General features: G+C 44.5%; 1 protein-coding gene across 1 annotated transcript; it reads left to right on the top strand.

Moving 5' to 3' along the window:
- The first annotated feature begins 4,336 nt into the window (after nucleotides 1–4,336).
- ODC1 (ornithine decarboxylase 1) lies at nucleotides 4,337–13,189 on the top strand. The gene is made up of 12 exons (XM_085610704.1): nucleotides 4,337–4,627; nucleotides 6,320–6,467; nucleotides 6,556–6,697; nucleotides 7,057–7,230; nucleotides 8,649–8,821; nucleotides 9,069–9,203; nucleotides 9,304–9,385; nucleotides 10,033–10,116; nucleotides 10,475–10,637; nucleotides 10,954–11,066; nucleotides 11,392–11,606; nucleotides 12,752–13,189. The coding sequence occupies exons 3-12, from the start codon at nucleotides 6,596–6,598 to the stop codon at nucleotides 12,888–12,890; spliced, it is 1,380 nt and encodes a 459-aa protein (XP_085466830.1). The 5' UTR covers nucleotides 4,337–4,627; nucleotides 6,320–6,467; nucleotides 6,556–6,595; the 3' UTR covers nucleotides 12,891–13,189.
- Nucleotides 13,190–13,877: the final 688 nt, after the last annotated feature.

Here is a 13,877-nt window from a genome sequence, read left to right on the forward strand (position 1 = left end):
TTAATAGCTGAATTTGATCTTGATTGATATGCCAATCACAATAGTTGGGTATTATGGCCCAAATCGGGATGACCCCTCAACTTTGAAAATAATTTTCTCTAATTTGCTGGGGCTGCCTGACACGTTAATTTTTGCAGGGGATTTTAATATAGTACTGAATCCTATACTGGATAAATCCCCAAGCAGTAGGGCAACCCTCCCATCTAAGTCTAGAGCCTATTTAAAAACAATGATGATATAAAATGTGTTAGTCGATATCTGAAGGGAAAGGTCGGGCACCCAAGTTGGGGTGTCTTTTTATAATAAAAAATATAGACACAAATCCAGGATCGACTACTTTTTAATAAGCAACGATCTTAGTGCCAACATCCAAGATATAGGTTACTTGACCCCCCATCTATCAGATCATGAGGCAATTTGGATGGACTTGAAATTAGCAGGGAAGGTTCAGCAAAGGGTCTGGTCATTTGACCGTACACTTCTTTTGGATGAGGCTGAAATTGGATATCTGTCTCAGGAGATAAAAAAATTCCTAAATATCAATATTGGCTCAGTGGATCCTATGGTGGTTTGGGATACTTTCAAATCCTTTTTGAGGTGTTTAGTTGCAAATAGGATGTCGTACAAAAACAGGCAGTATAGGGAAGAAATTGCATCTATTGAGAGACAAATGAAGGAGGTTGAAAAGAAGATCTTTGTGCATGTTTTTGTTTTCAGTGACTTCGTACATGCTGTTTGCTTTGCACACATGCAACCATGGATGCACCGTATTTACTGTATGACACTCCATCTAGCAAGGATTGACAGAAGCGTCAGGAACCTTGACTTATCTGTCATCTCAAAACCCATGCATTGCTGAAGTTGTGTCGTAAGCATGACGCAACTCCAGTAATGCATAGGGGAGGCCTATGCACTGTGTCACCCTTACGCGTGCTATGAGGAAGGTGTAAGGTTTTGATGCAGTGGCGTCCCAGAAGTGGCGCAGTGAAATCTGATTGATTTGACTGAGCCACTTCTACAAGGCTTTCTTGTAGGGGAATGCCCAACCTGCATACATTTTACCTGACGCAGGTATAATGTGGAGAAGGGATTTTCAAAGTGACGCATCTGCCTAGATGCGTCACTTTGTAAATATGGCGCAACATAGCACATTGTTTACACCACCGCTACATCACAAAAAGTCATGCACCAACAGCAAGAAAGTGTCACCAGGGACTCATAAATAAGCCCCTTAATGCTACATTTCCGCCTTTAACCGATATCCTTCCCACTAAATTCTAATACAATAATCCACTCTATAACACTATACTCCCTCAAAAACAATTTACAACACTTTATCCTACTTCCTAAAATTAATCTTCACTAATATCCACACACTAAACTCCACTATACATCGAGACCTATTGGCATTGCCAATACTTGTTTAAAGATGTGGGTACTTACGTAGCTGTTCAGGTTCTATCATGCACCGTGCCAGTGCAGACATATAGTAAACCAGTGCAAACATCCTGTATAGCGGTCTCTGACATGTTAGTGGTACCAGGACAGAAATGACACCCATGACTTCTTGTTCTGTGGTTACCAAAATGGTTAATGAGATTTAAATATATATCTTATCATGCACGGAAATGTATGTGTTTATTTTAACAGTTATGGTTTTTCGAACAAGTGGGGGGTTCGCTGGCCAAGGCACTTAAAAGATGAACTTCTTCATTACGTACATGCTAGAACCAAAAAGGTCTGTTTCCTTGCCTTCGTTGCGAAAAAGGAACAGGCGCATCATTGTATCACTGGCAAAAATAACCATAACAAATGGTGCAGTTAGGCCTTCGCGAAACTGCAGAGGAAGTGAGATAGGTTTTGGCTTCATTGTTTCCGATGCCTGCCGTTTTGTTCTTTTCAGTACGTACTTTATGGTGGACTGCCGAATTCCGGTTTAGTAGTGAACTAAGATACAGGTGGCAGACTGCCAAGTGTGTTGCTCCACTATGAGGCGCGTCCACAGGTCATTGCCTCAGGCCCTCTAATGCTGCCTTGCTCTGAATATATATTTACGGAGGCTTGTCGAACTATTATATATAATAAAACGAGAGTGGGAGATGCGTTTTACACCGATTGAGTTACACCTGATATTTCGATTAGTAACAAACTATAATATGTTGCGATTCAAGTAAAAACGCGTCAATGAGTTTTGCTTCAAATCAGAAAAAAACATAGTTTGCCCTGTGGAATCACAACCACTGAAGAAAACACTTAACATGTATGCATACGAGAACTTGTATTCTAAATCCGGCTCATTTCAAGACTCCCTAGCCCCTGTGTTGATTGTTTCTTTCAACATGTATGGTTGTAGATGTAAATGCATTCATAACTCCGCCGTTAACGGTCCGTCTAGCTTGGTATTCGTGCCAGGTTTTGAGTTGAGAAATGAGATCGGATTTCTATACATTCTAGTTTTGTGGCTTGCTACTATTGGAATGAAAGAGTTCGTATATATATGCAGAAACTTCGTACATGTTAGTATTGGTGGCCGTGAGCTTATCTGAGCCTCCGTACGTCTTCCTCAACTACCCCGGCCTGGCCTCTGGGTCTGTGGAAGTGATGACAACCCGCACAGCGCGGTTCATGCTCGCCCTGAGCTGTGCCAGCCCTGTTTTAGCCGCAATGAGCCAGTGCATCTGCATCTTCTCAGCTCAGACTTAAGCATCACAGCCTCAGGACTGACCGCACCCGGTCACTTCAGGCTAAGGCAAGCCCGCTCTAGCACGGGACCAGCACTGGGAGTTAGGTGATGGCCATGTCCTCAGCTCATCCTCGTCATTCCCACACAACAAGGTGCGGAAGAGGCTGCGATGCTGCCTTGTAGGGCGGAGACCTGCCTCACTGACCTATTTACCACACGATGAGCAAACAGTCTTATATGTGCAACGAGAATGAAAAGGCAAAGCTCGTGAGTAATCAACGTATGAGGCAATTATTTCCGATTCAGGAATGACATCTAATGAACAAGATGACATTACATGTATCCTCAACTGCGAAATGTAAGAAAGAGCAATTATATATAGTGTACTTAAAATACCTTCATGTTTAAAAAAAAAAAAAGACTCGTAACCAATATAAAAATATACACGCGCGAATTCGTTTGTAGTTCTCAACAGATTATGCTAGACACGCTCGCTGCACGTAGTAGCTCAGTGTCTAGGCGACGCAGCCTCAGGAGGCTGACATGGGCTGCCGTCGTCTCCCGGTGGAGATGCAGCAAGCATGAATAATGCACTATGTGGGTACCGTGTAATTGGCAGTTTACAACTGTATGTTCTAGTTCGTAGCTAAACTCCGTTATGCGCATGCTAACGTGTGTGAACCGAGTACGGTTCTGGGCGCTACAGTTTGCGTTTAGTCTCGGTTTCTCTTGCTCCAGTTTGCGTTTAGTCTCGGTTTCTCTTGTGTTTTGGGAGGGGGTGGGTGAAGGGGAGTATTTTACTTCGATTCAAGGACACGTCTGTAGAACTGTATAGGAATGTGTGCAGGCGGCTGTTGAGCTCCACGCCTCAACCTAACACTGTCTGGTGCAGCAGACCACCATGACTTTGGGAGGAGATATCCCAGATGTGCGCAGGCAGGCGGAGGAAACAAAGGACCGGGTGTACACGTGGGTACGGACAAAAAAGTGAGGCACATACCTGTCAGCGTGGGTGTGGGGGCACACGCATAGCAAAAAAATAAAAGGCGTTGCTCAATTCAAATAAAAGCAATAACATAGAAGATGAAATCGGCTATAGTGCGACGATGGACTCCCTTTCCCAAAAATAGAATATTTGGTTTCTAAACAAGTAACCAGTCCATAAATTGTGTAGTTACGGGGTGATTCTATGTATTTACGAGGTCAATGCGTTCGGAAACTGCCTGTTTGACTGTGTCTCTCTCATCATATGGCGGTTAAAGTTAACACCAGCTTCGAGGAAACCCGTTTGCTCTTAGAATTTTAAAATGCAGGTTACAGTCCCCGCTTTGACGTCACAATGCCAGGAACTAGGCCCCCTCCAAGTCGTGGCACTTGTACAGAATACTGTATAATAAAGAATGCGCATGAGCTGTGTAGCATTCGTTATAAGAATCTATCGAAAGTCATATTATCGGATTTTATGGTACAGCACGAAGGCCAATTCTATGTAGTCTTCTGTATCATAGTTGATGAGAATAGTTACATTGTGCCTGGCTCTGAAATGGCGGCGGCATCAGATCGAGCCTATCAAAACCGTCGAGGGCTGAAACGGAACCATGCGTAGTGACGTCTTCTTCTGGTAGAAGGAGGAGGCTGAACGCACACGCAGAACCGCAGAGTTGAATGAAGTCCCTGGGGGCCCGGACCAAACCGATCAGCGCTGGTTTGATCTGGCACGTCTCCATGGCAACGGCAGCTGCACTATAAATACGAGCGGCTGCGCTCGCTCTTAGTAATTCTGTCAGCTACCGGCTTGAAGGGAGGGAGTAGGATTGTAATCAAGCGGACAACCGCGTCAACGTCTTCTGCCCGCGTCTCCGTGGAGCCTCGAGATCGTCTTGGATTTTCTCCTTAGTCACAGCCGTGCCTCCATGGGTACAATCTTCGTAAATGCTTTTTAAGGTAAGGTTGGATGTTTTACGCTTAGTCAGAAGACCAGTCGCATGTCAATTGCAGAAAGGACTTTTTAGAACGGCATATTAAACAGGCTACGACTGATTAGGAAGACCGTTTGGGTTGGTTTATAAGAACCGGGGCAGAACGGTCTGCTTAAGCGAGGGCTGGCTTGGAACCTTTGTTTTTGTAACGCAGGCCTCTGCGACGCAAACTGTTCTCCCCAATTCTTAAGTTGGTCATTGCAGAGGCGCAACGAGAGCCAAATTTCGGGGGGGGGGGGGGGGGGGGGGCTGAAACTTTAAGCAATAGGCAGAGTGGATCTGCAGGGGGTTCTTCGAAGGGGTGAAACAGCAAGGCCTCATTAACATGCAAATGGTCTTTTAAAGACCTGTGAAGTGCTCGGGTGCGGCTGTGTCTGTGCCCGGAAAGCTGTCTCATCCCGGGCTGCCACACACGAGGGGCGGGGGGGGGGGGCGCCTGACACCCTCTGAGTCCAGTGGATGTTGCGCGCCTGTGTCATTGAGTTAAGGATTAACAGATGGGAGACTCGGGGTGAACTCATTAAGTTCTATAAGAGGTGGTGAAGTATCAATACAGAGAGATCGATACAATGAGGAACGTGTACAACGGGGTGAGGGTCGGACACTATCCTGCGTTACGTCATTGCCATTCAGGCATATGGCGCTACTGTGCGCGTCTTTCTGGTAGTTATCGGCGGCCTTCACAGTGTAATGGTGCGCCACAGACCGGGTGGCGTTGTAGGACTGCTCTCACCAGCCGGGCACGTGGGTCCTAACATTAGCGATCGCAGTGTAACGGGCCTGGTAGGGGGCACGCCTTCTTGCACCCGGGTTGGCGGGAGGGGATGTGTCATCGCTGATGGGCGGGGTTCCGCATGGAATCTGGTGACGTAGTCGCTGCTTCACCACCTGTTTCTGAGAACCATTGTAGCGTCGCCCTCGCCGGCTGCCGCGTGGACACAGTACTGCATCACCTCACGGCTTCTCGGAATCCCACGTCAGCCTAGTCTCGAAAGGGGGAGGGGGTGGGCTCCGATAATGCGTTTCGCCCTACATGAGCCCATTTAAGGGATGGCTTAATCTCCACACATTAAGGGGCATATTATCAAGCCAGGCGATAAAATTAGCGCCGCTTTAGCCGCAGATAACTGCCGCTAAAACTGCGATAATGGGCTTGATAATATGCTCTATGGAATTCCAATTGAAGCCCATGTTAGACGTCCTTCACACTTAACATGGGATTCAATTGGAATTCCATAGAGCATATAATCAAGCCATTATCGCCGTTTTAGCGGCAGTGATTTTATCGCCTGGCTTGATAATATGCTCTCCAGTACTTTAATTTGGCACATCTTGTAGGTACGCGTTACCTGTTTGCTTCTGGGGTTTAACATTACTGGGGTGGCGTAATTAAACTCATAAGGCGCTTTCAGACGTCGAACGTGTTCCTCAGACAAAATCTGCGCGATAGACTGACTCCATTCCATGTTGCTTCATGCAGCACTTTAATTAAGAGCTCAGGGAGCTACTTGTTTGATTAAGCTCTAAATTGTTGACACCCTTGTTAAATACTTCTGGTAGTGTCGCTTACGACTTTGTGGAAATGGAACGTCAAGTTGTGAATTATTTGTATCCCGTTTTAGGATCCATAGATAATAGTTTCATTCTTATTTTACAGAATAGCAACAGTACAACACCCTACAACGGCTCCTCGGTGGGCCTGATCCTTGCCTTGTACTTGCCGGGGTTCTATTTCACAGGCGAGCCTCCTTGGGAGCAAAGCTGAAGCCCTCTTTGGTGTAAATCCCCATCTCTTACTTGTCCATGTGAGTATACTTTTAAGAATGACTAATGCCTTTTGTACTTAAAGCTGCAGTTAACGCGTATAACCCTCCTATATATGTCTATTTTCAGTTTGTTGCATAAAGTGCCTAAATACCTAACGGAGGGAACCATGCAGAACTTCAGCAATGATGAATTTGACTTCAGTTTTATTGAAGAAGGATTTACTGCCAGAGATATCCTGGAGCAGAAGATAAATGATGTGTCGTCTTCTGTAAGTATGCTGCAAAATACACACTTGTTTAGGTGGACGCTTTATGCATACTTTGTTAAGTGACAATCTGTGAATCGGATATTGTATTGGCTTGTTTCGGTTGTGGCTTGGTAGCGGGCGAGATAAGCATGCAGGAATATGGGCAAAGGTATTGGGAAGGTACCTGGTGCAACGAATGTAGCTGTAATGTGGGAAGCGAAGAAGGGGCTTGTAGCTGTTCAAGCATGTGGTTTTGACGTCCCTTGTGACTTGGTGGGATAGCAGTGGTTACAAGCGGGGATTTTAATCGGGTGTTTGGAATGGTCATTCGAGGCTGTTTAGCATTTTAACGGGTGTTTGCAATGTTGACTTATTCCTAGGACGACAAAGATGCCTTTTACGTCGCCGATCTTGGTGACATTGTCAAGAAACACTTACGGTGGTTTAAAGCTCTACCTCGGGTGACTCCCTTCTATGCTGTGAAATGCAATGACGGCAAAGCAATCGTCAAGACTCTGGCTGCTTTGGGAGCTGGATTTGACTGTGCAAGCAAGGTAGGATTGTGTAAACGAACCGTGCTCTCGTAAAACTTATTTAAGGTCTCGCTCCTGCCCCAACCATCTGTACAAATATAGGGGCATATTAGCAAGGGCAGTATCACCACTTTAGCAGCACTTTTTGCGCTAAAGCGGCAATATTTTTATCGCCTTATCAGCAAGCTGTCGCTAACAGCTGTTGGCGACAGCGTTTTTTTTTTTTGCTGCAGTTTTATATAGCGCAAACGTGACCCAAATCCAATCATGTATCGGAGCACTTTACATAGCACCAGTTACGTTGCATGAGGACAAGCATTCATTTTTTGTTAGGCACGGGGTGATTGTTATGTGCTCAGAATCACAGGATGTTCAGCGTCATTACCAAGACTCCAACCCAGTTCCCCAGGCCCGGAGGTTGAGCGCCCTAGCCGTTAGGCCAACTCTCCTCTCCGCTTTATGGCAAAAGCGACCGCTTTGGCTCCTGCTTTGCATGTCAGCGATATCTATCGTTAATGACATGCAAAGGAGGCATTCCCAACCTGAAAGCAGTTGCAAACACCTTCTGCCTATTACCAGGCCCGCGAAGCGATTTAAAAAAAAAAAAAAAAAAAAAAAAAAAGCGCGCTACCCACGTTTATCGCTTAGATTTTACACCTGGTATGAACCGGACTTACCCATTATAGTCAATGGGAGGTGGTTTCTATGGGTAAGGCCACATCTGCCTATTAGCAAGATTTCCATTAGCGATTTTCCATTAGCGATGGGATTTTTATCGCTGGATATCTCCCGTTATTGTTGGATTCACCGCTATCTCTGGATTTAATATCACCTTTGAGATAAACGTTGATGATGACTCGTTATCTCTGCGATTAACCCCTTCGCCGCGGCACGAATTTTGCCGCGGCGCTGGGGGGGGGTTTGGGGCAGCATGGCGCCACCATGCTCGTGACGGAACCACTCCGTCATGAGCCACGGGCATGCTGTGCTCATGACGGAGTGGTTCCGTCACGACTCCGCCCACTCGCGCTAATCGCCCGCACAGGCGGGGAATCAGCGCTGCGTGGGCGGAGCGGCCACCAACGGCTGCAGCATGACGGGAGCACACAGCGCCCGTGGCTCATGACGGAGTGGTTGCGTCATGAGCAGGGAAGGGGTTAAAAAGCGCTAAGCGCACTTTGCGGTAATTATCGCAAGTCCATGTTAAGCTGTCCCATAATATTAGATCAGCGCCAATAGCTTAAAAGCAAATTGGGCAAAAGCATTTACCAATGTATTTGGGAATAAACCAGTCAGGCATGCTGTGCTGCTCTCTTGCTATTGACCATGCATTGTATAAGTTTTCGTACGTCTAACACCGTTGAGACTTTTATTTTAGCAGTGCTTATGTAATTGTTTTGTTGAATTGAGCCATAACTCTATTTGTTGGTTTGTTTCAGACTGAAATACAGATTGTGCAGAGCATCGGCGTGCCGCCGGAAAGGATAATTTATGCGAACCCCTGCAAACAAGTATCTCAAATAAAATATGCTGCTAGCAGTGGAGTCAAGATGATGACGTTTGATAGTGAAGTCGAGCTGATGAAGGTGGCAAGAAACCACCCAGATGCAAAGTATGTTGGCTAATTTTACTCGGTAATTGGTTCTTTTGGGCTAGTGTTGCGTATTGGCGTTTTATTAAGGTGCTCCTGAAATTCTGAGCACTTCGCATATGCATGTCCAAGTGAGAATGGGATTTTATTTAAGTAGGGGCTCTTCAAAATTGGAAGGGTGGGTGTTGTATCCTGCTTGGATTCGTGTCGCAGGTGCTGTTCTGCACTACTTGTACCCAATTAAACGCTAACGTGCACTTCTTTTTAGGTTGGTCCTAAGAATTGCAACCGACGACTCCAAGGCCGTCTGTCGTTTGAGTGTGAAGTTCGGCGCAACCCTCAAAACCAGTAGACTTCTTTTGGAGCGTGCAAGAGAATTAAACATTGATATAATTGGAGTGAGGTCAGTGGGTTGCTCAAAGTTAACATTGTTTTGACGCAATTTAAGTTTAATTCCTCTGACGGAGCGGTAGTAATTAAAGTTGTTTTTATTTCTTTTGTAGCTTCCACGTGGGTAGCGGGTGTACAGATCCACTCACATATGTTCAGGCGATTTCTGATGCCCGTTGTGTCTTTGATATGGGGGTAAGCTTTTTTTTTTTTTTATTTTTTTTTTTATGAATTGATCCTGTCTCCTAATCAACTTTGTTTAAAAGTTGCCTGTCTCTTTATGTTTAATTGTCGGGGCTCGGGTGGCAACATCACTCGATGCCTCGGAGTTTGATCATAGTAGTATTTCTGGTGTAAATTCATCAACCGGGTAAAATTAAGGGGTGGCTCCCTGGCCTTTCAAAGCGGGTCCTTAAAATACTGATAAGCTCAAACTTTGGCCATGTTAAAGCATTTGTTAAGCATGGCTTGTGCAGAGCGAGCGCCTTGCTCTTCAACAAAGGAGGAAGGGGCATATTATCAAGAAACGGCGTTAAAATTAATATACCCTTGAATTTCCATGGAAGCCCATGTTCTGGTGTCAACATGGGCTTCTATGGGAATTATCTGCGGCATATTATCAAGCCCATTATCGCCGCTTTAGCAGCAGTTTTCTGCTGCTAAAGCGGCAATTTTAACGCCGTGCTTGATAATATGCCCCGAAGTGTGCTATGTAGGTGTTAGTCTATTGGTTATACCATAATCTTTTAATGGCTAGAGAATTAACCAGGTCGATCCATTTTGTTTCTTTATTCTGCATCTTTATAAGGCTGCTGTTCTGATTTTTAATTTTTTTATTCTAGACTGAATTGGGTTTTAAAATGCACTTGCTTGATATTGGTGGAGGCTTCCCCGGCTCTGAAGATGTCAAGTTGAAGTTTGAGGAGGTAAGTGAATATTGCTGGATGAGTGAGTTTATCAAGTGATTGAAAAGCGATTTCATATTGTGTTAATTGGGGGAATAGACCATTCTAATACTGCAACACAACTGTCAAACGACATTTCCCTGTTACTATGCAGTGGCGTAACGAAAGTTGAGCCCCCCCCCTACCAACACGTATACGGAGGGGCCCCCACTCCGGATCAAATCCGAGCTCTTGGGCCTGAGTATTGTGCCATGGGGGGGCCCCTGCAGCTCGCCCCCCCCCCCCCCCCCCCCCCCCAGCAGCTTGCTCGTATTGGGAGCGCACCTATTTATTTTGGCCACAAATTGTGTACATTTTGTGATAAAATGTTTCTTCTTAGATCACAGCAGTTATCAATCCTGCTTTGGACAAGTACTTTCCCGCGGATTCAGGGGTGAAGATTATTGCTGAGCCAGGTCGTTACTATGTAGCATCATCCTTTACTCTGGCAGTTAATATCATCGCAAAAAAAGTTGTTCTAAAGGAACAGCCTGGTTCTGATGGTATGTTAACACTGAATTCTTCTTTTGTTTGTCGATAGTATGTGGCATTGTTTGGGTTCTTGCAGATGTAGAAAGTAAAATGCTTGGAAGTGTTTATCTTTTTTCTCCACCAAAACAGGGTTTTAATTTAAATTTATGAACCTGTTTAACTGCTTCTGTGTCATATCTAGTTATGACTGCCAGCGCCAATACCCACTTTCTCCCGCCTCTCCTTTTAATTCCTTGCTTTTTCTTATGTTCCTAGTGCTCACAATTGTCCGTTTGCCACATGAAAGCGCTTTATAACGCTGAATAAATGTTTTACGTTCTTTTCCAGATGAAGATGCGAGTGAGGACAAGACACTTATGTATTATGTCAACGATGGTGTGTACGGCTCATTTAACTGCATCCTGTACGATCATGCTCATGTGAAACCTGTTCTGCAAAAGGTTTGTACTTGATGCTACTTGAACGTGCCACTATGAACTGATCGTAGCTAGCATGTCGTGACATCAGGAATTCGGGGGGGGGGGGTGGTAAAGTAATGGAGGGTAGTTCTATTTTTCGGCAGATTAGTTCCCCTATTGTAATCCTTAATTTAGGCAATGCCTGCAGTGCGCTTTAGGTAATGTCCTAGAGAATTGCTTTTATGACCCCGAAGGTGGAAGGGGCAAAAGTGACACTTGTGATTAAAGGTGATAGCCGTTATTTTCAGCAGCAAGAAACCAATGTAAGTCTGAAGTGCACTTGAATTACTTTCTTCTCCTCTTTTAGAAGCCCAAACCAGATGAGCGCTACTTTACTAGCAGCATTTGGGGACCAACGTGCGACGGACTTGATCGCATAGTGGAGCGCTTCGATTTGCCCGAGCTGCAAGTTGGTGATTGGATGATATTTGAAAATATGGGCGCCTACACTGTAGCAGCTGCTTCAACGTTTAATGGATTTCAGAGACCGACCTTGTATTACGTGATGTCCAGACCAGCTTGGTTAGTACTCTTCACAGCTCTGCTTAGTAAACGTGGTTTTTTTTTTTTGTGTGTGTGTACAATGCAGTCTAGCACAGTAAAGCCCCCGCAATGAATCGGTTGTTCATTTTGTGGTTGCCTGTTGTGAATTTCGAATTAGTTTACTGTTTATGGGCACTATTTATAAAGAAATGCTAGATTTTATTCCACCCACTCTACATTGGCCCAATGTTCGTTTTACATTATTTGGCCGCAGTAAATTAACGTTATCATGGGCAGTTGTAGTGGCACTTTTTACATACATCAGGTTAGCTATTTTTTTTTTCATGCTTGATTCTAAGGCCCTCGTTATAGGTGCACTCTTTAATCTTTGGCTTCAGGGGATGTCTAACATCAGAAAATTATTTCAAAGCAGGCTATAATATAGCTTAATTCCAAGGGCTGTACTGGCAACCCTCACCCAAAGTTAAAGGCTTATAACCAGAATGAACTTTAACTGGTATAGCCTGCAGCAGAACGGCTATTAACATTCTGTACCCTGCGAGTACAATGTAAATTAAAGGGTGCAGCAGAAAGACCAGTGTTGGTGCACAAGTTTTATGCTACACCATGTTCTTTAATTGAGGGCTCCACATTCTAGTGATCTAATAGACCAGTTTAATTTGCTGTGACTGGTAACTATTGCTTGGGTTGTAGTGTTACTTGAAGGTGCCCCCCCCCCCCCTCCCCGCTACTTGCATTGCATTCTGTATTCCAGGTCCTTGTACATCAAAGTTGGCACAAGAACTGATGTGTAGAGGAATAGCCTAATTTTATCGTGTGCACTTAACAAATTAACTACTAACTTGACAATTCACTTGTATCCAATTTAACAATCCCCTGGCTCCAATTTTCCTGTCATTTTGGTTAGTAGCTTGGATTGTAGCAGTTTAAATGGATTGGTAAATTAGATCTGAAATGGGAGGATAACGTTATCATGATTGAATTAAAGATAAAAAGCATTTACTATATAGAGTTAAGGAGGTTGCCATGTGCTTTTACTCTAGAGCCCCTTGCACTTGAGTCTACTGCATTCAAGATCCTATTAACTTTGATTCAAGAATAATTTCTGGCTAATACTACTTTTCATACACTGTGGTAACATTTGTGAATTCTTCTTACCGCAGGCAAATCATGGAACAAATCAAGGATTGCGGATTACCTGAAGTTGAGCAGGATGTTGGTGCTCTGCCACTATCGTGCGCATGGGAAAGTGGAATAAAAAGCCATGCTGCGTCTTGTCCATCAACTCGTGTTAATGTCTAAAGTGTTTATTCTGTAGTAGCAAGTTTGTATGCAGTTTTGGGACCATTAGTAATCTTAGAAGGATATACAGACTTGTTTAATTATATGGCCAGCATCAATGCAACAAAATGGATGACCATGAGATGGGGTCACATTTATCTGTGTTCCTATGGAAACTAATTTTGTATGTATTTTCATTTTTTTCAAATGCTACATAAATCAGTCACTGTCAGTCAAGCATTTGTAGCTTGTGTATTGACAGACTGGGCTGGTCTTAGTGTTTTTAATATTTTTTTTAAATAAAATAATCCTAAATACCAGTGGCTTATCTGATTTATTGCTAATGTAGAAGTAATTCTCTAATCCCAAGTGTTAAGCGTTAGGCTACCATTGAAATTAAGTGCAGGACTACGGGAACTTGTTTTCCATTGCTTCCAGGTTCACACATGTAGCTTTATTCCTACTATTAAAAAGTTATCCATGCCTTCTTTCAGGTTATCTGACACAAAGTGGTCCTCGTGAAAACAGCACTGTATTAACTATAGAGGTAGTGTGGCACATTCCTTTCAGAGTATGTCAATTCACCATCTGATACAGCCTGGCAAATAACCTCCTGGGAGTGGATCTGATGAGAAAGATGCAGCCAAAAGTCTGCGAGTCGTAACGCCCCTGAAGTCCTGTTGTATGGGGGGAGAGGGAGACGGGCATGGGTGTGGGTCTGTGTGTGTGCGCGCTACCTCACAAATGCAAAAAGTTTGCCTCCAGGTTTCTACACCCTCAGTCCATGGGCAATTCTCGGTCTGGAAGTGGTTGGTGTTTTTTATTTTTTTGCTTTTCCTCCCACTCATTCCATATGATTGGGAAGCTTTGGCAAACCCCCATCACTCTGGCTAACACATGGGTCGGGCAACCTTGTTTCTCAACCCATGTCTGTCTACAGTGTGAGCAGGGCTCCACAACGAGACAGTCCTTGCACAGAATTGAGGCAAGATCTGACACTGGACCCCT

Source organism: Triturus cristatus, chromosome 6 (assembly GCF_964204655.1).
Source record: "Triturus cristatus chromosome 6, aTriCri1.1, whole genome shotgun sequence".
NCBI classification, from domain to species: Eukaryota; Metazoa; Chordata; class Amphibia; order Caudata; family Salamandridae; genus Triturus; species Triturus cristatus.